Source organism: Notamacropus eugenii, chromosome 1 (assembly GCF_028372415.1).
Source record: "Notamacropus eugenii isolate mMacEug1 chromosome 1, mMacEug1.pri_v2, whole genome shotgun sequence".
NCBI lineage: Eukaryota > Metazoa > Chordata > Mammalia > Diprotodontia > Macropodidae > Notamacropus > Notamacropus eugenii.
In genome coordinates, this window is record NC_092872.1 from 535540194 (window position 1) to 535563843 (window position 23650).

The 23650-nt window shown below is 37.4% G+C and overlaps 1 protein-coding gene across 3 annotated transcripts in view; it reads left to right on the forward strand.

The window, feature by feature from the left end:
- The window catches only part of TTC27 (tetratricopeptide repeat domain 27), a 235452-nt gene that overhangs the window by 59761 nt on the left and 152041 nt on the right, over positions 1-23650 (forward strand). For all 3 annotated transcript variants that reach the window (XM_072634136.1, XM_072634137.1, XM_072634138.1), the window contains 3 exons: positions 4095-4228; positions 5607-5719; positions 8089-8155. In XM_072634136.1, coding sequence (XP_072490237.1) covers positions 4095-4228; positions 5607-5719; positions 8089-8155 — 314 coding nt within the window. The remainder of the gene's footprint in view (positions 1-4094; positions 4229-5606; positions 5720-8088; positions 8156-23650) is intronic.

The following is a 23650-nucleotide window of genomic DNA, read 5'->3' on the forward strand; positions in this document are numbered from 1 at the left end:
TGGAAGTCCAGTGTCTAGCACTTCATTTTAGAAAGGCAAGCTAAGGTAATTCTAAATCTTCATCTTCACTCCCTTCTATCTCATGTATTTCTTCTATCCCTTCCTTTGCAGGGAAAGAGATAGCCATCCTTTCTGAAGCTAATTCTTCTGCTTGAGGCTTCATCTTCTCACATCACTAAGCTTAAAGCCTCAACTATTCTTTCTTTCCAACATACATAATTTCTTTTCCACTGTTTCCTTCCCTCCTGCTTTCATACATATCTGTGCCTGTTTAGACCTTCATTATTTCAGAACAAAACCAAAAAAAAACCCAAAGCAAATACCTTTTACTCGACTCTGCTGATTTCTTGCCTGTCATCTTTGTCACTTTCTTTCCAAATGCTTCTGAGCTTCTCTAAAGTACAGATTGTCTTCATTACTTATATATTTAATCATTGAATCATTTAACAAGCATTTGTTAAGGACTTTTTATGTTTCAGGTATTGTACTAGGTGCTGGAGATACAAAGAGACTTCAGTAATCCCTACTCTTGAGGAGTTTACATTCTAATAAGGTTGACAAGTACATATATACGTATGTTCAGGAAAAATGCAAACAGATGCAAAGTAGGCAAATAGAAGGTTGTTAGGGAGGGACTAACTATACTAGAATTTGATATCATGAAAGGCTTTGTGTAGGAGATGTTGGTTGGGCTGATTTGAAGGAAGGGGATATTCTTTGAGGTGAAAGTGAAAAAAAGAGTTTTCAGGAATAGAGGATCGCTAGAGATGGGAAACAGAGTGCCATGGATGAAGAACAGAGAGGTAGTTTTGTTGGAATGCACAGTGCCAGAGGGGGAGTGATGTACAATGAATCTGGAAAGAGAGTTTGGGTGTCAGGTTGTAAGGACTTTTTTGACATTTAGTAAATTTTTGAATTTAATAAGCAACAAATAAAATGTGCATTTCATTATGCAAAATTGAACATTAAAGATGGTTATACATGAAATTGCAAATCTCTGTTACATACATCTTGCTTTTCCTTGAAAGTATATGATAAATTCAGCATGACATTTTCAAAGCTGTCTTGCTTGTCTGTGTTTCCGTTTGTTTTCTCCTCTGTTTTTGATGTTTGTCCTTCATATTTGAAGGGGACCAATGACATTATGGGTGATGTTTTGACTTGCTCATGAATTGGATGTAAGTGAAACAGAGTTGTCCAATAGTGTCAGCCTCACTTTCTCTTCCAGAGTCATCAAAGTCTGGTGGCAGGACAAAAGTCAAACCTACTGGAGATGATCTGGGATGCAGTGGATGACCTTGGCATCTTCAGTGCTTGACCAAGTTCTAAGTGCTGCATGGTGCTTGCTTCAGCTGCCTTCATGGCCATTGACACAAATTATTCTCATCCATTTATTCCACTGGAGAAAGTCTTCACAAGCTTGGGATAGACATCCGCCTAACTCACTGATAGGTTTGAGACCTGTTGGTTACTCTGGCTAACTTGTCTGCCATGATTGTTAACTAGGGTGTGGCTGCTGTGTATATTACAGCTTCTTGGAGCCACAGGTCAGAAGATAGATTGCAAAAGGTTGTGGAAAGGAAATGGAGGCAGGGAGTGAAGACAACTTTGTCAAAGAATTTGACTTGGGGGATGATAGGGTCTGCTGAAGATTTGTTCAGGATAGGGCAGACTTGGGCATATAGATATCAGATAAGGAACCAATAGATAGGGAGTGATTGAATATTGAGTATGGGGGGAAGATAGTTGGAACAGTCTACTGGAAGATATAGGAAGAGCTGAGATCAAGGGCACTAGAGTCTAGGAATCAAGAGTAAGAAATTATATCCGGGGGTCTTGAGGTGAAGATAAGGGGATTAGAAGCAGTTTGTTGCAAATAGCTTTAATTTTCCCTGTAAACTAAGTGTCAAGATGAGACAGAGCTGGAAGCTTAAAGAGACAAGACAAGGTTTGGAATAGTGATTATGGGGAAAATAAAAATATGGGGATAATAAAAAATATGGGGATATAAAAATATGGGGAAAATACAAGGATGGCTTGCTATAGGGAGGATCCAGTTAAAACTAGGTAGCCTGAATTTATAATGTACTTAATTGGCCCTGCAGACTTTCAGTTTCCTTCTGTTGCATGTGGGTAGAGTAAAGGAGATGGATGATTGAAAAGATATAGGGCAATGTTTTGGCAACAGATGAGGAAAGACAGATGGCAATCTAGAGATAAATTGGTTAATTAGAAGGTCTGAATTGGAGAGGGAAGTCAAAGCAGCACATGATGGTCTGAGAAAGTGCTGAAGAAAGAAGAAATTAGAGGTCACTATGAAGATTTAGTAGTAATAGGTTTAAGATGGGTGAGGTATAAGGAGAGATGGAAAGATAAGGAGTTATTTTCTTTCCAAAGTCTCTTCTGCCGCCTGACTCCTTCCCCACCCCCACCCCCTCACCTCACTGTACTGCAAGTGACTTTTAGAGAGGGTCACTATTGATTTTCTAATTCCCCTTACCTCCCTGGAATGTAAGTGCTTTGGAGGCAGGGCTTTTTTTTTTTTTTTTTTTTTTTTAGTTTTTGTATTCCTAGTACCTGGGGGAATGCCTTGCAACATGTTGGCTTAGTAAAGATTTATGAAATCAAACTGAGAAAAACTTGAATATTCAAATAAGGACAAGTTATTTTTTTCTTCTGTCTCTCTTTTCTCCCTGTTCCCCTTAATACTTCTTTAGTCTGGATATGAATTACTGAAACAGTCTTCTAACAAGTTTCTTTATTCTTTTCCTAGAAGAAAATTGAGGCAGATTTGTCTTTAGAACCAAAAGGATTTCTAGGTGTTTCTCTTTACAAGATGGTTCCATCACAAATGATTTTTGACTAGTGCTTGTAGTTGTCCAAAAGATCTAGAATGGTGCCATGTGTATAGTAAGTGCTTAATATTTGTGGTCTCCTGTATGACCTGATATAAAGAGAAGTGAATAGAATCGGGAGATCATTGCTGACAGTAACAACAGTTTTGTAATGATGATCCACTGTGAAAGACTTCGCTGCTTTGATCAAGACAGTTTCAAAGGACTCCAAATTTTCATTCAAAAACAAAAAAATGCTATTTACCTCCAGAGAGAACTGGTGAACTCTGAGTGCAAATGGAGGTATAATTTTTTCACTTTTTTTATTTTGGGTAATATTGCTAACATAGAAATATGTTTTATATGATTTCACCTTTATAATGGATATTTTGTTTGCCTTCATAGTGGGTGGGGGAATAGTGGATGGATGGAGGGAATTTGGAACTCAAAATTTAAAAAAGAAAAAATGGTTTAAAAAGTGATGAATTTTAAAATAAAAGCCTGAACTGAAGTGAGTTGCCCCTCAAAAAAAATGTGGTGTTCCTTTCCCCCTACTTTCCCTTCTGCTCTCCTTTTCCCTCCCCTTTTTCTCCCCTCCCCTTCCCTCCTCTTTTTTTTTGTCTCTCCTTCCCTCCTCTCCCTCCCTCCCTCCCTCCCTTTCTCCTTCATTTACTCTAGCATGGATGTGACTATAATCAAGACAGATTATGAAGGACAAACTAAGAAGCCACTGGAATTAGAGGAAACTCTTTTTCCCTTTTTCTCTCTCCCCCTCTCCATCTTGCTGTGATTGGCACAGAGAAAAAACAGTGGCACGGGGGAAAGCAAAACATTAGATTTGGAGTTAGAGGACCTGGATTTATGTCCTGATTCTGCTACTTATCACCTGGGTTACCTTGAGCAGATCACTTAAAGTCTGTGAACCTTAGTTTTCTTATCTATAAAATGAGGTAGCCTGCAGTGCTCTTTGTCTCTAAATCTAGGATCAGATGATCATTTGACTAAATTCTTTTCTTTTCTTGTATCATTTAAATATTTCATAAGTTTACGTTGTGGCAGTAAGTGGAATGAAATAAACTTGATGATCTTTTGGATCTGCTTCCTCATGGAAATGTTTGTTGAATAAAGTTTGAGAATTATTGGCCTGGAGGATGTTTTTACAGCCATATAAAGCAAACATTTTTGATGGTTTTTTTAATAATTGTGTAACATGCTCAGCAGCACTCTTATTTCTTTTATTGAATCTTATTTTTTAAATAGGAGCTTTGGGGAAAAGAACTCGGTTTCAGGAAAATTATGTGGCACAGCTTATTCTAGATGTACGAAGAGGAGAGGACAGCCTTCCACATGATGAGCTTAGCCCAGCACCTACTCCTCTGGAGAATTTAACAAAGGTAAGCAGGGAAGCCAGTTGGTCATAACTGATCTTACCAGGCTTAACACTTGTAATCACAGAAGGCTAGTGCAGAAGAACACTGAATTTGGTGGCAAAAAATGTAGACCTAGCTTTTACTTTATCTAAGGGTTTTGAAAGGTCATCTTTTTCTTTAATTTTCTAGCATACTCTGTTTGAGAAAGAATGGAAACTGTGGTGTTTTATTAACTTCACTGTGGTTTCTAATTGATATGGTGTTACCAGTCTAGCTAGATACTTTCCCCTAGGTGGAAATGAACAAAACAAACTAATCACAAACTCATTATGTTCATTATGGTGTTGCTTTACAGTGTCCAAAAACTTATATACTTTTTAGTTTATCGTTTCCACATAGTGTTTATGGGCTGTTTCCCTGGTTTTATAATTTGTGTCACATTCCTTTGAGTCGTCAGTGGCTAGATTGCCAAGGATACCATATCTCTCACCTGGCCCATCAGTTATCTTTCCTTATACATAGAGTAAATTCTTCTGTTTTTATTAGCTTTCAGCATTTATCTTCCAAAAAGGCATTCTTTCCTCTCTCTCTTCATGCAGTTCTCTTCCCTTTCCCTTGTCCTTCATTTCATAGGGTTATAGATTTTGAACTAGAAGGGAACATAGAAATCATCTATTCCAATCTCTTTATTTTAAGAATAAGGAAAATGTGGCTCAGAGAGGCCAAGTTACTTATCTAAGGCTATAAAGTAATAAATGCCAGAGTCAGGACTGAAACTTAGTGCCTCTAACTCCAAGTCCCATGTTTTTACACCATAGAACTTTACTTACTATGGAAGGTATTCGTATAGACTTTAGTTATCCTAGAGGCACGAATTCAGCATTATAGGGGATCTTTTGTTGATTCTTAGTGTTATAAGCCAGCGCCCTCCAGCCCTTTTCATTACCTGACAAACATATCAGTCTTCAAATTTGTAGTGATCCACTAGAAGTGTTTCATAGAGGTCCTTATCATGACAGAAAAGAATTGGCATAGGCTAATGGAAATGTAAGATCTGCCATTGAAGACAGTCCATGTTTCCATGATAATAAAAAGAGTAAGCAGCAACCATTCCTTTACATGGCTCAGGTAAGACACTATAGGCCTCCTGCACCCATACCAGGTGGCATCTTGAGTTGATAAGGTAGATGGAGAAAGAATTATGTATAGATGGGCAGATGGGGAAGAGCAAAGATGGGCAGGATGAAGTTACTATGGAGGAAGATATGGGTGTCAATTTTTTTTAAACTGTTCTGTAATCAATATAATTTAGAAGATTAAAGATAATATAAAACAACCAGTAAGCATTTAATGAATGAGTTAAATGATCTCTTTTCGTCTCTCCTGTTTTCCCTCATAACAGAATCTTGAGCTAAATGATGATACAGTATTGAACGAGATAAAGTTAGCAGATTGTGAACAATATCAGATGCCTGACTTATGTGCTGAAGAGCTTGCTGTTGTCCTTGGAGTCTGGTAAGTTACTTGGAAATCTTTATACTTTAAATAGGTAATATATTGGTGTTCTTATGAACACTTGGCATTTGAGAAGACTAGTATTTTCATTTTAAGTCCTTATGAATAGGGGAATCCTTGAATACCTTTAATTAAAAAAAAAAGAGTAAGTGAAGTAGCCAAGGGGATATTTGAGTAAAGTAAATGAGAGTATACTCAATTCTCCATCTCCCAATCACCAAGAGATGCTTCTTACCCCAAGTGATTCTTTACTTGGTGGAATATGGGAGGATAAACTAGATTAAAGAAAGAGAAAAAGAACCAAGATGGATACAAAATATTAACAGCAGTTCTTTTCTGTGGTGGTAAACACCTGGAGCTAACAGGGCCCATCGCTTGAGAAATAGCTGAAGAAATTTTGGTGTTATTAATAAAGAGGAAGGCTATTGTTCCCTAAGAAATGATGTAAAGAATGGGAAGCCTTGTATTAGCTGACACAGAGGGAAGTAGTATAAACAGGAGAACATGCAATAACAACGACATTTGAAAGACAAACTTCTTTGAAAAACTTAAGAACCAGCTACAATTCTAGACAACCAAGTTACCTACCTCCTGACAGAGACATGATAAATTCAGAGTGCAGAATGAGGCAGATATTTTTGGACATGAAATTTGTTTTGCTTGAATATTTGCATTTGTTACAAGGGTTTTTATTTTTCTTTTTTTACAGTGAGGTCGTGGAGGTAGGAGGGAGAAAAAACAGATTTTTTTGTTGTTCATTAATAAGAAAAGCTTAGTTAATTAAAAAAAATCACAGAATTGCATAGCTGACCAGGATTTCCAACTAGTTCAGTCTGTACTTTAAAAGGAATCACTTTAGCTCTTTTTCTTTGCCCCCTTCACCCTGGCAATAAGCCATCATCTATTACTCAGACCCCCAAAGTGTTGGGCAATTCATTACCTTTTTTTTCTTTATCCACGTTGGAACAGTTCTAATTGTTAAGAAGTTAAATTATATAAAATATATATATATATTATGTATATACATATATAACATGTATTTACATTCATAAATTTCCACTCATTACTCTCAGTCCTTTCCTCAGAGGCCAAGGTGTAATCTGACTTGCACCTGATGGCTCTTCAGGTTTGAGGAGGCTTGGTTTTTTTTGTTCATCCTGGCTTACTCACTGGACCCTACAAACATTAGTCCATTAATGAATAACCTGTATGAAATTAGTAGTGTAGCATGTTAGCTGCATATACCGCTTCATCATCTTTATGATCAGTTTTACCCTCCCTTTCCCAATTAGTGACAACAATCCTGAACTAGAAATAAATAACTATGAATATAAATGATATGAACTATAAATAACTAGAAACGTCTATTGACTGGATCACTGCAGCTGTCTGTTAGGAGACTAAACCAAAGAAAGCTGTTAGGAACTGGTATTTAACAACAAAACAAAAAGAATGCTTCCCTCCTGTATCCTGAGGTCAGTGTACACAGTCACAGCAATTTCTTTTACCTTCTATAGCTATAGTAATACTATTCTGTTGAGTGATGTCCAGAATCTTTTGACTGCATGTGAAAGTTATAGTTATTAGACAAGAAAGTGTTCTTATGTATTTTAGAAAAATATGTAGCCACGAAGTTTAAATTAAAAAAAATTCTGGTTCATTTTCAGGTGTTTTTTTTTTAATCACTTAAACAGGATAGTCATTCTCAGGCTTCTGGTTAACAAGGTTTTACTGTCTTAGTTTTTGTGTTGGGAATGAACTAAAGATAATGGGAACATCCATGTACTAAGATGCTTCAAACTACATTTAATTTTTTTGAATAAAGAAATTTTGTCCTCAAAGTCTCTTTCACAATAAATGTATAAATTCATGAGACAACTCTTCCATAGTAGACTCTCAGCTCTAAGTCCCTCTTACAAATACTTGATGTTGTCACAAAATTGTGCTGAAATTGGAGTCACTGTTAGGTCTCCTGTAGTTCAAAGCATTAAGTTACTTCAGAGAGAAATAGATGTTTTTCTGTATAGATTCATGCACACTCACATGTACATGTACTTGTATATGTATATACACATACAAATGTATATAAATATATATACATGTGCATATGTGTATGTTATATACATACAGATATGTCCACACACATATGTGTGTATACACATGCACACACACATATAATTAAATGTTATTATATTTGTAAAATGCTAAGTCTAGTACCTGGTACATAGTAGGCAGTTAATTATTGCTTGTTTCATCTTCCTCCTTATGCACACACATGCACACATTCCTGTGGCATACTGTTTTTGTGTTTTAATCAAACCAGTTCTGTAATTAGGATTCTTGAAATCAATATCCTTTTTTTTTTACAGTACAAATTTCCAGAAGACTAACCCAGTGCATAAATTAACTGAAGAAGAATTGCTGGCATTTACATCAGTATGTAATCTTTTCCTCTTTAAATTGTTTTTCCTTTTGTCAGTTGTTTTGCCCTTTCCTTGAGGCAGTCAGTCTCCCACGGTCAGAGCATGTCAGGAATGGAAGTAATGAGAAATAGAAGCAGAGTTGTCATCCAGGCATATTATAGACCACCCTGAGAGAAGGATAAAATAAATGATGTATTCCAGGAACAACTCCTATTCTTGGCCCAGAGGTGTGATGTAGAAGTGATCGGAGACCTCACTCATTTAGCCATTGGCGGGATTTCTTTTTCTGTGCCTACAGTAAAGCAGTTACTTGCCTTAACGATAATTTTGTCCTTGAAAAGTTCATTAAAGCAATGAGGACAACTGCTTTTTATTTTGTTTTCAGCAGCAAGAAGTACCTGGTGTGCTGATGTTGCAATGAAAGTAAACTTTGGAGGAAAGTGACCCCTTCAGCTTATAGTTTTTAATAAAGAGAGGCAAGCCAGCTGTAGCTTGAAATGCATTCTAGCTTTTGAGATGAAAGATTGCAAAGGGTTTAGGAAATGGACTTCATGAACTAATATTTTATAGGAAGTCAGCCCAGAAAAGCATATGCAGCCATCAAAAATGAAATTCTCAAGGTACACAGAGAAGTAATTTTGATGAGCAAGTGAAGTGTTGGCTAAAGGGAGTGTTGTAGGTTGTACGGAGAACTGATTGCCCAAACTTGCATTTTCAAAAAACAGATATGGAAGATGAGAGCAATGAAAGTAATGGAGGATGAGAGCAAACGTGTGGGATGGTCCTGTAAGAGTCATGTTATAAATAGTAGCACCTTCATGAACCAAGGTTGGTAAAGGATACTGATTTGAAAAAGAGATTTCTTAGATTTATTTGGGAAAAGGAAACTCAGAGAAGGAAAAGAACTGCTCCTTGTGCTGTATGGCAATGATAATCAGAGGTGGAAAGAAGCCAGAATTTGATTTTTGCTGATTGGTTCTTTGGCAAGAAGAATTTGTGTTCATCATGAATTTTACAAAAATGGAAATATAAGATAAGTAGGGCAATGGGGAACGTATAGTTGCTTTTGCTGAGTTTAAGCCACCAAGCCCAGGTAGAATAGGACTGTAGATCTAGAGCTTCAGTGGTTCTTATAGGTCATGTAGTGCATTCTCCTTATTTAACAGATGGAGAAACTTAGATGAAGAGAGATGGTGACTTTTTTTAGGGTCATAGGTAGTATGTGGCAGTGGCAGGTCTTCTGATTCAAAAGACTGTCTTATAAAAATGGAAAGAACTGTTGAATAATTATGCAGCTAGGTGGTGCAGTGGATAGAGTGTCAGGTCTGGAGTCAGAAAGACCCATCTTCGTGAGTTCAAATTTGACCTCAGATACCATCTTTGTGATCCTGGGCAAGTCACTTAACCCTTTTTGCTTCAGTTTCCATGTTTGTAAAATGAGCTAGAGATGGAAATGTCAAACCACTCCATTATCTTTGCTAAGAAAACCCCAAATGGGGTCACAAAGAGTTGGATGCAACATGACAACAACATTAATCTTTAAGGGACAGTTGAGTGATGCAGTGGACAGAGCATTGGGCCTGAAATCAGAAGAGCTGAGTTCAAATCCAGCTAGTTAGCAGTTAACCTGAAAAGGATCTGAGAGTTTTAATAGACTCTATGTTCAGTATGACTTAATAGTGTAATATGGTCCCCAGCAAGGCTAATGCAGTCTTTTGTTGCAATAAGAAAATAATTGTGTCAGATGGAACATCTCTGAAAGTTAAATGTTGAATTTATTATGTACTTAAAAGGGAAGGCAAGCTATATATAATATTCACATTTTCATGTACAGTTCTCTTTCTGCTTTTCTTTGTATGTGAAAATGCTAATTTTATTTCTATTTATTAAATCCAGAAAAAATTAAAAAAAAACCAACTAACTTAAGGGTCATGCACAGATCAGTTATTATTACTTAAGATGCAAATTGTCTTATAAAACTATAAGCAGTGGTGTTCAGCTCTTTATCTAGCTCTACATACCAGTCAATATAATGACATTACTAGGACAATTTTAAAAGTGTCCTACAAATGATTAAATGAATTTTTCAGTACTGAAGAAAATACACTTCCTTACTAGTTATAGTTAAAAAAAAAGAGATAGTTTTAGTGTCCAGATCTAGGAACATGACAATCCATCTGTATTCTTCAGAAGGCTTTGCTCCATTCTAACTGCCTCATTTTGTGAAGAACTTTGATAAACTTGAGCATCTCCCCAGCAAAGCAGCTACAAGAGTGATGGGCCTTGAATGAGCTGTAAATAAATTGAAATGAACGGATTAGTTTGGTTTACATTGAGCTAACTTCCTCAAGAAGATGAAGATGCCAAGTTACTAGCTCTGAAGTTGGAGGAGTTCTGAGGACAGTTCAGGGGTAGCCACTCAGGAGAATGGAAATGGCAGGAATTGTGACCACTGGCCAAGGGAGTGTTGTTGGATGGCATTAATTGGGCCACCCATTAATGGAGTTGAAGGAACATTCTGGGAGTTCTAGGAAGCTAAAAATGAGGAGACCTTGATTAGGTTTGTCTTTCCATTACAATTCTTTTTTTTTGTATATGACTAATACTTCTCCAAATGAGTGACAGTGTAGTGACTCAATCCTAGCTATAAAATACAATTTTGTGAGATACTAAGTACAAATATTTGCTTTATTCTATAGAAACTGAGTCTTAGAGATATTTAGGGATTTGGAGGAGGTCACACAGCTTATAAATTGAAAAGCCAGGTCTTCAACCTAGGGTCTTCTCACTCAAGGGAGTGAAAGATACTTTTTTGGTAATGGAGTTGAGAATATTTTAGGTACAAGTTTCAGAATGGATGGAGTTTTTAAAACTCCCTTTGTGATTACTAATCATGATAATATTTCTGAGGCTATAGGATCTACTTCTAAGTCATATCTAAACAATTTTTACCTTAAGGCAAATGAGGAACTACAGTAGTCCATTATATAGTCTGCTATAACTTAGGTAGCAAGAATCGAAGATCCCCTCAGTTCACATGGTGAAGAATTCAAACAGCTCCAGCGCTGTGGAAGGTCCAGTCCAGTTCACCTGTTGTGTGTTGAATTGAATCACACTTAGTCTAGCCTGTTCTGACTTATGAGTGGTTCCTTTTGGAGGAATTTGGCCAAACACCACTAAGGGAAAATTCTGGGAGGCAGTGACTAATGCTGGCGCCTACTCTGGGTAAGGGGCTGCCATATTTGCTGATAGCCCTAGCTATCTTCCTTCCCTGTGAGCCTTTGTTGCCACATGGAGACTGGAATGAAGTACAGGAGCAGAGAATACAGAGAGGATAGGGGACCTAGTGGCATATCCCCTTTTATTTTTTATGTGGATTGCAGCCTTTTTTTCTTGGTTCCTTTCAGGTGGTAAGGAGAACACTGACTTGGGTTTTATTTTACTTGGGCATGGAGTTTAAAGACCATCTTATCAGCTTTTATCACCTTTGATTAAAGTCTTAATGAGGAGATTGAGGCCTAGAGAGGTCATATTCAAGGCCATGTAGCTGCCTAGTGGTCAGGTTTTATACCTGTAGTGCCCTGTAAGAGCAGGTCATTTTCCTCCCTTTCATGTGGTGGAAAGGAAAGTAGTGAAAGTAATGATAATCGTCATCATTGCTAACATTTATACAGAGCTTACTATATGCCAGGCATTGTACTAAATACTTTACAGTTATTATCTCATTTGATTCTCCTAACAACCCTGGGAAGCAGATGCTATTGTTATCACCTCCGTTTTACAGACAAGGAAACTGAGGCAAATAGAGGTTAAGGGACATGCCCAGGATCACACAGCTAGTGTTGCAGGCAGAATCTGAGCTTAGGTCTTCGTGATTCCAGGCCCAGTGCTCTGTCCACTGAGCCAATAGTAGTACAAAAGCCCTGAGCTTCGAGGCCACAGGGCCAAAGAATAGTAAAGCAGAGTTGTAGATCCCAAAGTCTTTTGGAACTTCAGGTTTCAGAAATGGAAAACTCCGGCAGTCTAATGTGAATTAAACAATTCTCCTTTCATTCTCTTCCATCTCTTTTATACTGGATTGATTGTCATTGAAGCAGTTTGGCTTCAGGATCCCAGCAGTCCTGTTGTATGAATTTCACTGATTATGCTTTCCACTGCTCATGGAAAGAGAAATATGTTGACTGACTGACGCTCTTTACTCCCTCTTAAAGATACTCCTCCAATTTAAAAGCCGTACTAATCCTGGATCTCATGTTTGCCTTGACATTTCTTTCAAGGTATTTTTAATATGAAGTTTTTTTTTCCGGATACTTCCTAAGCCTTCTCTAACATGGTATCTGATTTCATTTATTTTCCCTCACTGGCTTTAGAGGCAGTGTGTCATGTTATTAGCACCTTCCTTGAAGGGTTGTTGTGGGGCTCAAATGGGATATTCCTGGTGAGCACTTAGCACAGAGCTTGGCAAGTAGTGAATGTTGTACAAATGCTTATTCCCACTCTTCTCTCTTCATTCATTTTGGTATAGCTCATTGTGCCTAGCAGCTTGCTTGCACATTATGGTAGTGCTCAGGAAATATTTGTTAGTTGAGTGAATGACTTGCTAACCTTGACTTCTGTCAAATGGTACAAAATACTTGGTTCTTTTAAATAAGATTTTATTGAAGTCTTTTTTTTATATCTCCATAGTTTTCCCCAGTGTGCTTCCCCCTCGCTTTCCAAGAGAGACATCTTATATAAGAAATAAAAAATTTTAAAGACAGAAAATAAAAATAAGAGAAACACATCAGCACAGTTGAACAGTAAATTGAAAAAGTCCAAAAACGTCTGCGATGTTGGTACTTGTGGACCTCCCACCTCTTTGAAAGGGTGGGTTGAGAGTGACCTTTCTTATCTGTTTTTTCAAGCCCTGCTTGTTCTTTGTAATTTTGTTCCTTTTTGAACAGTATAATCACCCTCTTTTTAAGTGGTAGTTTTAGAGCATACTTAAATTCTGGCATGGTGTGCTGAGCAGTATTCGTGTTTCAATTCAAAAGTGTCAAAAGTCTTTTCTCAAAGAAATACTTTGCTTTTCTTAGACTGTCATAATGATAGGCAGTTCCCCAGATCTTGCAATTACACATTTCAGGAAACAGAATGAGTCATAACAAAAATAACCTATATTGTGCTAGTGGGCCATTTGTGTTATATCGGCTAGATAATTTAAAATTAGCTATGTTATCTACGTTATTTCCTTGTAGATGAGCCAAGTTCAGGAGCATTCAGTGGTGTTTTTAATTTCCTTTCATTGTTGCAAATGTGAACAATCTAGTTTATACATACAGGTGTTTAAGTTTTCATTGGCATAACTTTTGCTTAGGTATGGATTAATACTGGCAGCTTGCCCCCTTTTTTTTTTGGCCTTTGCTTGAAATCCTAAGGTCTTCCTGCAGTTGAAGAGATTGAAAAGGACCCTTTCTGCTATGAATTCCAAAATATATTCTATGAATAGGGTATATATTTCATAAAATAATTATAACTTACCAACCATTTCAGAAAATTATGGTTGCCTTTTATTTTTCTTTTGGGTAATTTGAGTCAGCTTTCCTTTTTTTTTTTTTTAATTAAAATTTCTTAGTAAATAGAAACAGAAAGTAATAGTAATTTTGTATAAGAGATGCCTATTGTGCTTTAGTAGTTTTTCTTAGCATATGAAAGTGACCAGATGTTTCACATTATGATGTATAAGGAGCATAAGCCTTGGATTTTAAAATCTTTTCTGTCCAGACTCTTTTTTCTTTGTTTCAGTTCAGCACTCATTTGTTAATTTATTCTTGGAACATGCCAAAATAGAGAGAGTCTTCATTCTTCTTTCACAAATCAGTCAGTGAACAAGCATTTTCTTTAGTGCTTACTGTGTATTAGACACCAAGCTAAGTGATAGGAATATGAAGACAGAAGTGAACAGTTCCTGCCTTCAAGGAGTTTCCCAGAGATGGAGATGGGCTAGGATCCTGAGCCCAGACCACCAGCTGGCTTTCGTGACCAGCCTTGTGCTGTCGCTCAGGCAGTCATCTCTTAAGGAGACGTGACCTGACAATTTCTGGTCTTTAATGCCTCAGCAGCCACAGAGGTTGAAAACTTGAAAAGAAGATTTCTTGCCATCATAATCTTTAAGGGAAGAAAATGAAAGCCAGCAGCTACCAGGAATTTTTATGCCAAATTTAAGCCAGAGACATAAACATTTTACATATATAAACTGTGCCTTGTGGCATAATTCCTAACTTGCAATGGCAGATGTAAGAAGATGATTTAATTCTTTAGTGCTGAAAGTAAAAATCTACATACATCATGAGGGAGTAGGTTTATGACAAAGTTTAACTCAGATTGCCAGTATATGCCAGGACTTGAATGTCATATGATATTTGCAATACGTTTATTCAGAAGTTCTCATTTGGTTAGTCAAGAATTCAGTAAATGTCCTTTTTGTTATTGTTTTTAGTCATGTAAAACTCTTTGTGACCCCATTTAGGATTTTCTTGGCAAAGATACTCAAGTGGCTTGTCATTTCCGTCTTTAGCTCATTATGCAGATGAGGAAACTGAGACATACAGGGTTCAGTGACTTGCCCAGCGTTACCCAGCTGGTGCGTGTCTGAGGCCAGATTAGGGCACCAATGGCTTCACCAAGTCAATCAATATTATTTTAACTCTTAGGGCACTGTTTCTATCCACATCTTCCCCACTCAGCCACTAGGTAGGAGAATTCTTTCGGGGAAAAGGGGCAAAGGTCATTGTCTTCAGTAGCTGCTTGCTGCTGAACAGGGGTGAAGAGTTCACTTCAGGGGCCAGAATAGGTTGGGGGCAGTGATCAGTGTGGGGTGCAGAATGCAGTGCCAACTGAGTCCAGAGTAGAGAGGCAAGCCACTTGGTGACATCAAGGGCAGGAGTTGGCATCCTAAAAGTTGCTCCTGCCTCCTGCTGCTTCTCTGCCCCAGCACTGCTGTCTGCGTCACCATCCAACTCAAATGCTTTTGGGAGAGGGACAAAGGTACTGTCCCTGTCTGGGTAGGGTGGGGAAAGTAAAATGAGGCTGAAGCAGAGTCCAGAGGATGAGGAGAGTGTAGAACAGGTATCCTTGTTGCATGACCATCTGCAGGTGGACAGCATAGCCTAGGAGACACAGATCTTTCCAGATAAGGCTTTGGAAGGTGTGTCCAGCTTCATGGCCTCCAACCGCTGGACCGAGAGCCTTCTAATCTTGGCTGGAGAGGAGCTGTAGTTTCTTGTCTCTTGCTTCTGAGACTTAGACTCTTATCCCAGTGGCTAGGAGAAGATCATAGGAGTCCAATTAATATTTGGACTCCCAGGTTTCAGCACCATTATGTTGAAGAGAGATGGGAGAGCTAGCTCAAAATGTGAATGAGTTCACTTAGACCTTCTTTGTAGCCATTGGGGGCTTTATTGATGCAAAAGCAGCGGGCCTAAGATTTAGCTGGGGCCTAAACAAAGGCCAGAACTCCCTTTTCATAGGAGTTCCAACATCAGGACTTATCTGAACTGATGAAAACCATTGTTCTTCAGTCCCTCTTCCCCGACAAAGTACTTGGATTGCTTTATCGCAGAAGATCAGTCAGTAATTATTAAGGACCTGCTATGTGCTGGACACTGTGCTAGGTGTTGAGTATAATGAAAAAAGAGAGAAGACAGTTTCTGCTTTCCAGGAACTCATAGTCTAATGGGAGCGACAAACTACAAGCAACTATAAACAAGGTATATACAGCATAGTAGCTGGTGACACAGTGGATGCAGCTGTCGTCAAGTCACTGTACTTCTGAGTCTCAAATTACTCATCTGTAAAATGGAGATAATAGTGCCCACAGTGTGGTATATCATGAAATCGTAAAGTGCTTTGCAGACCCCAAAGCTCTATAAATATAGTTATAAAACATGCACATATGAGTTATTATTCTTGAACAAGATTGGTAATATAATACATGCTTAAGCTACTGAACATAAACTTGAAAGTAAATTGACAATCATTATTATGTTTTCTTCAGTTTTGTCTAGTTGGCTGTTATTTAGCATCTTTCCACTGGAGTTAGGGCAGGAGACCTTATAATTGGTTTAATATTTTCTAATTGAAGAGATTTTTTTCTAATTACTTGCATTAAATAAATTACCGAATGTACAAGAATGCTTTGAGGTTTTCTGTTACTTAAGAATTGGAATGGATAAACAACTTTCCTGTGTAAAGGCAGTAACTTCTTTTAAAATTAAAGTTTGTTTTTAAAATTTGCAATAGTTTTCTTACCCTCTCACCTTATTGCCCTCCCCCAAAAAACTTAAATATGCATAATCAAGCAAAATATTGTTTTATTCATGTCCAAAATGTATTGATTCATTTTTGGATGCATTGTTTGATAGCATATATTTGTTTTAAAAATGAAAGTGAAATAAAATTCTGTACTTAAAACAACTTTGTGCAGTCACTTGAGATCACAGAAGACATTCTCAGATGTCACTAAACTAGGGTTATTAGTTCTATTTAGACTGCAGCTACTGTCAAAGTTGTTACTTTTATAATGCTGTTATAGTATAAATTGTTCTGGTTCTCCTTACTCCTGTCTGTCCCCGCTCGTACAAGGCTTTCCATGCACTCTGAAGCCATCTCTATTGTTTTTACAGCATAGCAGTATCCAGTATTATGATCATGTGCTATAATTTATTGGCAATAACTTTTAAAATAAGACTCAAGTTAACTTGAATGATAACCTTAAAGAGAGGATGTATTTTTTTATTGCTGCTGAAGATGATGGGATTTTTGTGGGGTATTCCTATCTTCTCTATACAGCACTGTTAAACAAGGATTATTGTTTTTGAGTTGTTTCATTCTTTTTTTTTTTTTTTTACTCTTCCTGATCCCATTTGGTTTTTTTTTTTTTTTTTTGGCCAGGATACTAGAGTGACTTGCCATTTCTTTCTCTAGCTCTTTTTACAGATGAGGTCCTGAGGCAAACAGCGTTAAGTGATTTGCCCTGGGTCACACAGTTAGTAAGTGTCTGAGGCTGGATTTGAATGTAGGAAGATGAGTCTTCCTGACTCCAGGTCCAGTGCTCCATCCATTGTGCCACCTAGTTGCTCCATAAACAAAAGTACAGCCATAATAATAAGTATGGAAATATTTAACTTGAAAATATTGCAAAAAATGATCTCTGTACTCATTAGGAAGCTTGTCCAAAAAAATGTAGGAAGAACAGCTCACTTGAATGTGAAATGTCTAGACTCTAGAAGGTACATTTGTAATTTTTAAATGGAAAAGTTTATAATGAATAGCTTTATAATTTAGAATACTGTGTCCTGAGAAAGGGCTATAACATATTTTATTATAAGTTATAATCTTTTACAGAATATAATATGTAGGCAGACTTTTTCTTGGTAGTGACAGTGGTCGTCTTAGTAGCTTCTGGATTAAACTGCATTTTGAAGATGTGTGTTCCTGTCCATCCTCCAGTTTGATGAACTTGTTTCTTTTCTGTACTTTTTGAGTTCTCAGCTCAGCAGTGTTTGTTTCTATTATTTTCTTCATATGTTAAATTATTACTATGGATTATTATTTTCTTTGTGGCTGAGGTAGGTAAAAATTATCTGTTGTCATCCCCAAAAAGCACTTGCTGAATTTCCAGCAGTGCCATGGTACAGCATAATATTGGATATTGTCTATACATGGCCCTTACCGCCCCCCCCCCCCCCCCCCAGGAGCTTTTGACTTCTTTTCTTGCCTGAGTTGAAATGGAACCTTTGAAAACTTTAGCAATTGTCAATCATTCTTTGACCTATGTTCAAATTTCCAAAAGCACCACAAATTCACATTTCTTTTCTTGTCCCTCATCATAATGGATTCTGATGGATATCATGCTATTATATCAGAATTAGGGAAAATGAACTTTCTCTTTCCATCTTTGTCCCAGTAGGTCATTGGCTTGCCTCAATTGTCTTAATGTATTGGAAAGAAGGATAGACTTGGAGTCAGAAAATCTGGGGTAAATGCTCACTCTGCCACTCACTAGCTATGTATCCTTGCTCAAATTAGGGGCAGCTAGGTGGTGCAGTGGATAGAGCACCAGTGCAGGAGTCAGGAGGACCTGAGTTCAAATGTCACCTCAGACACTTGACACTCACTAGCTGGGTGACCTTGGGTAAGTCACTTAACCCCAATTGCCTCATCCTGAGTCATCTCCAGTCATCCTGATGAATATCAGGTCACTGGATTCAGATGACTCTGGAGGAGAAGTGAAGCTGGTGACCTGTACAGCCCTCCCTCACTCAAAACAAAGTCAAGTGCAAGTCATGTCATCATTTCTCTGATGGCATGGTCTTCTTCTGCAAAGAAGGACGAACACACATCCTTGCTCAAATAACTTGCTTTATCCGAGATTCATCTGAAAAATCGGAGCATTGAACTAGATGATCTAAGGTCCCTTTATTATCTAATTGTCTTTGAGTCTGAATTTTTGACTTCCCTTTTTACCATTTGTGATCCTGTGATGTTTAATATATTATTCAGATTATATATTTAATATATTACCATCTCATCAATTATCTTTTCTACATGGCCAGCCTAATATCCTTTGTTTTTCTCGATCTCTCATCCTTCTCACATTGACCTCTCCTGTTGTACTTATTGCATGCTGTAGAATTATATTAATTTGTGTACCTGATTCGCCTCTAAGTTAACTTTTAACTCCTTCAAGGGTAAAGTGCGTGACATTTAAAATTTTTGTATCCTTAGTACTCACATATACTTTACATTATTGATGCTTAATATTTGTTGAATGATTACATCATAGACTGTCTCCAGTACATTTGGTTTTCTTGATCACATGAGGAAGTCCTCTTTTGTGAAGTGAACTCAGAAAACTTTTTACATCATTCTTTCCATTTGTATGACTTGGCGACTGGGCTTTTTTTGGACCAGCATCATGATAGGAGTGAAGATCCATTGCAGGCAGCTCTGCACAGTTAAATGTTTCTGTTCCCATTTGTATGCATGACTCCTTGTTGTTCAATGTTATATGAATGAGGAAGGTAGTATGATGTCCAACAGAATTTATCACGATGAGAGGCAGTAGATATAAATAGGATTTGCAAGTGCTAAAGAAGAACAAACCTCACCAGAATCTTGCCATCTATCAGCAAGACCATTAAAAATAGTATCCCCTATTTATTTTTGTAAAGTACTTTCTACATGTTGTTAGGTACACAATATGTGTTTGCGGAATTTGGATTTGTCCAAATTAGGTAAAATTACATGCTAAGGAAACATTTATGCCAGTAAAAAAAAGTTTGTTTGATTTAAAATTTTTTAAGCCTTAAGGAGGAGAAAAGACAAGCACATTTTTTGTTATTTGTTTTAAAAGGTTTAAAAAGGCATAAGTTATTTTTTTGTATGTATGTTTTGCTTTGTTATGTTATTTTCTGTTAGTGGATATTAGTCTTTTAGGAGCATATGATTCTATTGACTTTAACATATCAGTTTTTGTTATATTTATTCATGAGATATCCTCCTGGAAATGTAAAAAGAAAACTGACATTTTGGAGATTGTTATAGCTCTTAAAACATATCCTGTCTCAACTATGGATTAAGTAATTGATATTAATGGGTCAGGGCCTCTGATCTGGTTAGACCTCTGATTTGGTTTATTTATCAAATGCTGTTTTATAGTAGAACCATGAAAATTTAAAATAATTAACTTAAAAGATCTTCAGCAATGCATGGTCTATTTTACTTGCTGATTGATGAAATTTTCTTTTTTGACTTAATATTTCATGGGGAATGGAGGTTATGGGGAGGGAGGTATGGATAAGAAATATTCTTTTATGTACCTTTTCTACTGAACAGAAATTGACCATATTTTAAAAAAATCAGATGCTGCTCATGTTTGTGGCTTAAAGAACAAAATATGTACACACATTTTGTTAGACTTTAATGTGTAGTCTGAGATTGTTCACCAAATATCAGAAGGCTAGAATGAGGGAAGTTTAAAAGATGTAATTTTTAGGGTCAAAATAAGAGTAAGTCTAGTACTGCTTTTTACATTGGATAGTAAACATATGGAACTTATCTCATGGAGGAGGCTTTGAGAAGGGTTTAAAAGAATTGATTGAAAATAGATTCATAGGAGATAACTATAGCAGTTTAGCTCTATTTGAGATATTTCCCTTTTTTTGAAGTTGATGTCAAAGTCTGATGATATGTGAGTGATCTGGTATGGAATTCCTAACTTTCTTGTGTTCTAATTTGATTAAATTATCACAGTTCATCAGACTGAACTTTCAAGTTATTATTGCCGTACTTTATCTCCACATACTTTAGGGGTTATCATGTTTCTTTTTCAAAAGTTGTACTGATATCTTTTGTTTTTATACTATAGTCTCTTGTTTTCCTCATACTCCCACTGAACCCTTGCACCAAAGAAAGACTGTTAAAAAAACCCATCTGATTAGGAAATCAAGTCTCACAGCATATGTGATATTCTGCAACCCTAGTCCTCTACTTGTCTACCAAGAGGATAAAAATGTGTTCCATTCATTAGGAGGTTTTGAAACCTTTTTTTTTTTTAAGGTGTCATATCAGGAACCCAGGAAGAAGAAGGCATAATAAGCTTGCTTGTGAAATGATAGTAGAGGCATCTCTAAATGAGGTTTATAAGAAAAAATAGTTTTATGAGCTATGCAGTAATGCCTAACATTTATTTATTTATTTATTTTTTAAAAAATTTATTTATTTGACATTCATTTTAACAAAATTTTGGGTTCCAAATTTTATCCCCTTTTGTCCCCTCCCCCCCCAAACACCGAGCATTCTAATTGCCCCTATCACCAATCTGCTCTCTCTTCTGTCATCCCCCTCTGCCCTTGTCTACATCTTCTCTTTTGTCCTGTAGGGCCAGATAACTTTCTATACCCCTTTGCCTGTATTTCTTATTTCCTAGTGGCAAGAACATTACTCAACAGTTGATCCTAACACTTTGAGTTCCAACTTCTTTACCTCCCTCCCTCCCCACCCCTTCCCTTTGGAAGGCAAGCAATTCAATATAGGCCAAATCTGTGTAGTTTTGCAAATCACTTCCATAATAGTTGTGTTGTATAGGACTGACTATATTTCCCTCCATCCTATCCTGTCCCCCATTACTTCTATTCTCTTTTGATCCTATCCCTCCCCATGAGTGTCGACCTCAAATTGCTCCCTCCTCCCCATGCCCTCCCTTCCATTATCCCCCCCACCCTACTTATCCCCTTATCCCCCACTTTCCTGTATTGTGAGATAGGTTTTCATACCAAAATGGGTGTGCATTTTATTCCTTCCTTTAGTGGAATGTGATGAGAGTAAACTTCATGTTTTTCTCTCACCTCCCCTCTTTATCCCTCCACTAATAAGACTTTTGCTTGCCTCTTTTATGAGAGATAATTTGCCCCATTCCATTTCTCCCTTTCTCCTCCCAATATATTTCTCTCTCACTGCTTGATTTCATTTTTTTAAGATATGATCCCATCCTCTTCAATTCACTCTGTGCACTCTGTCTCTATGTGTGTGTGCATGTGTGTGTGTGTGTAATCCCACCCAGTACCCAGATACTAAAAAGTTTCAAGAGTTACAAATATTGTCTTTCCATGTAGGAATGTAAACAGTTCAACTTTAGTAAGTCCTTTATGACTTCTCTTTGCTGTTCACCTTTTCATGCTTCTCTTCATTCTTGTGTTTGAAAGTCAAATTTTCTTTTCAGCTCTGGTCTTTTCATCAAGAATGCTTGAAAGTCCTCAATTTCATTGAAAGACCATTTTTTCCCCTGAAGTATTATACTCAGTTTTGCTGGGTAGGTGATTCTTGGTTTTAGTCCTAGTTCCTTTGACTTCTGGAATATCCTATTCCATGCCCTTCGATCCCTTAATGTAGAAGCTGCTAGATCTTCTGTTATCCTGATTATATTTCCATAATACTTAAATTGTTTCTTTCTGGCTGCTTGCAATATTTTCTTCTTGTCCTGGGAGCTCTGAAATTTGGCTACAATATTCCTAAGAGTTTTCCTTTTGGAATCTTTCAGGAGGTGATAGCTGAATTCTTTCCATTTCTATTTTACCCTCTGGTTCTAGAATATCAGGGCAGTTTTCCTTGATAATTTCTTGAAAGATGATGTCCAGGCTCTTTTATTGATTATGGTTTTCAGATAGTCCCATAATTTTTAAATTGTCTCTCCTAGATCTATTTTCCAGGTCAGTTGTTTTTCCACTGAGATATTTCACAATATCTGCTATTTTTCCATTCCTTTAGTTTTGTTCTATAATTTCTTGATTTTTCATAAAGTCATTAGCTTCCATCTGCTCCATTCTAATCTTTACGGAGTTATTTTCTTCAATGAGCTTTTGGACCTCCTTTTCCATCTGGCCAATTTTTCTTTTTAGGATATTCTTCTCTTCATTGACTTTTTGATTTCTTTTATCATTTGGGTTATTCTATTTTTTACAGTGTTATTTTCTTCAGCATATTTTTGGGTCTCCTTTAGGAAGCAGTTGACTCATTTTTCATGATTTCTTGTATCACTCTCATTTCTCTTCCCAATTTTTGCTCTACTTCTCTTACTTGATTTTCAAAATACTTTTTGAGCTCTTCAATGGCCTGAGACATATTCGTATTTTTCTTGGAGGCTTTGGATGGAGGGGCTTTGACTTTATTTTCTTCCGTTTACATGTTTTGGTCTTCCTTGTCATCAAAGTAAGATTCTAGAGTCTGATTCTTTTTCCAGTTTTTACTCATTTCTCCAGCCATTTACTTGACTTTTGAGCTCTCTGTCAAGGTAGATCTCTGCTTCTAGTGGGGGTGGGGGAGTGTACTGTCAGCAGCTTGATTCCCCCACAAGCTGTGGGCCTAGAGCTCCAGAAACAGTAGCTGTCTCTTCCCCTACTGCTGTGTAGGCTGCTATAGGTTCCTCCACCTCCTTATCCCTCTGCTGCCCTAGGGCTGGGGCCAGACCATTCCACTCTCCCACACCGGTCCCATAGGCTTTTTCCACTGACCTTCCAAGTATGTCCTTGGTGTTTTGGGGTCCTGAAGTCTGGGAACTGCCACAGGTGCAAGAGGTTCAGTCTCCCTGAGGCTTGCTCAGGTCCTGTCTGTGCCTGTGTGGCCAACACTGGACTGTGCCCTGACGCCAGTGTGGTGCAATAGACACTTCCTGGTGACCTTCCAGGCTGTCTTGGACTGGAGATTTGCTTCACTCTGTTATTCTGTGGGTTCTGCAGCTCCAGAATTCGTTTAGAGCTGTTTTGCACAGGTATTTGGCTGGGCTGGGGGGCAGCTCTCTAGGAAGTACTCTGCCATCTTGGCTCAGCCCTCCCTCCTCCCCCCACAAGTTAATTTTCAACTTGGTCTAGACCTTTCTGGTCATTCATAGATTTTGGTATATGGCCTTCACAGAAAAGGTTTTTAATAAAATTCAAAATTCATTCATATTTAAAACACAGTGAAGAATTGG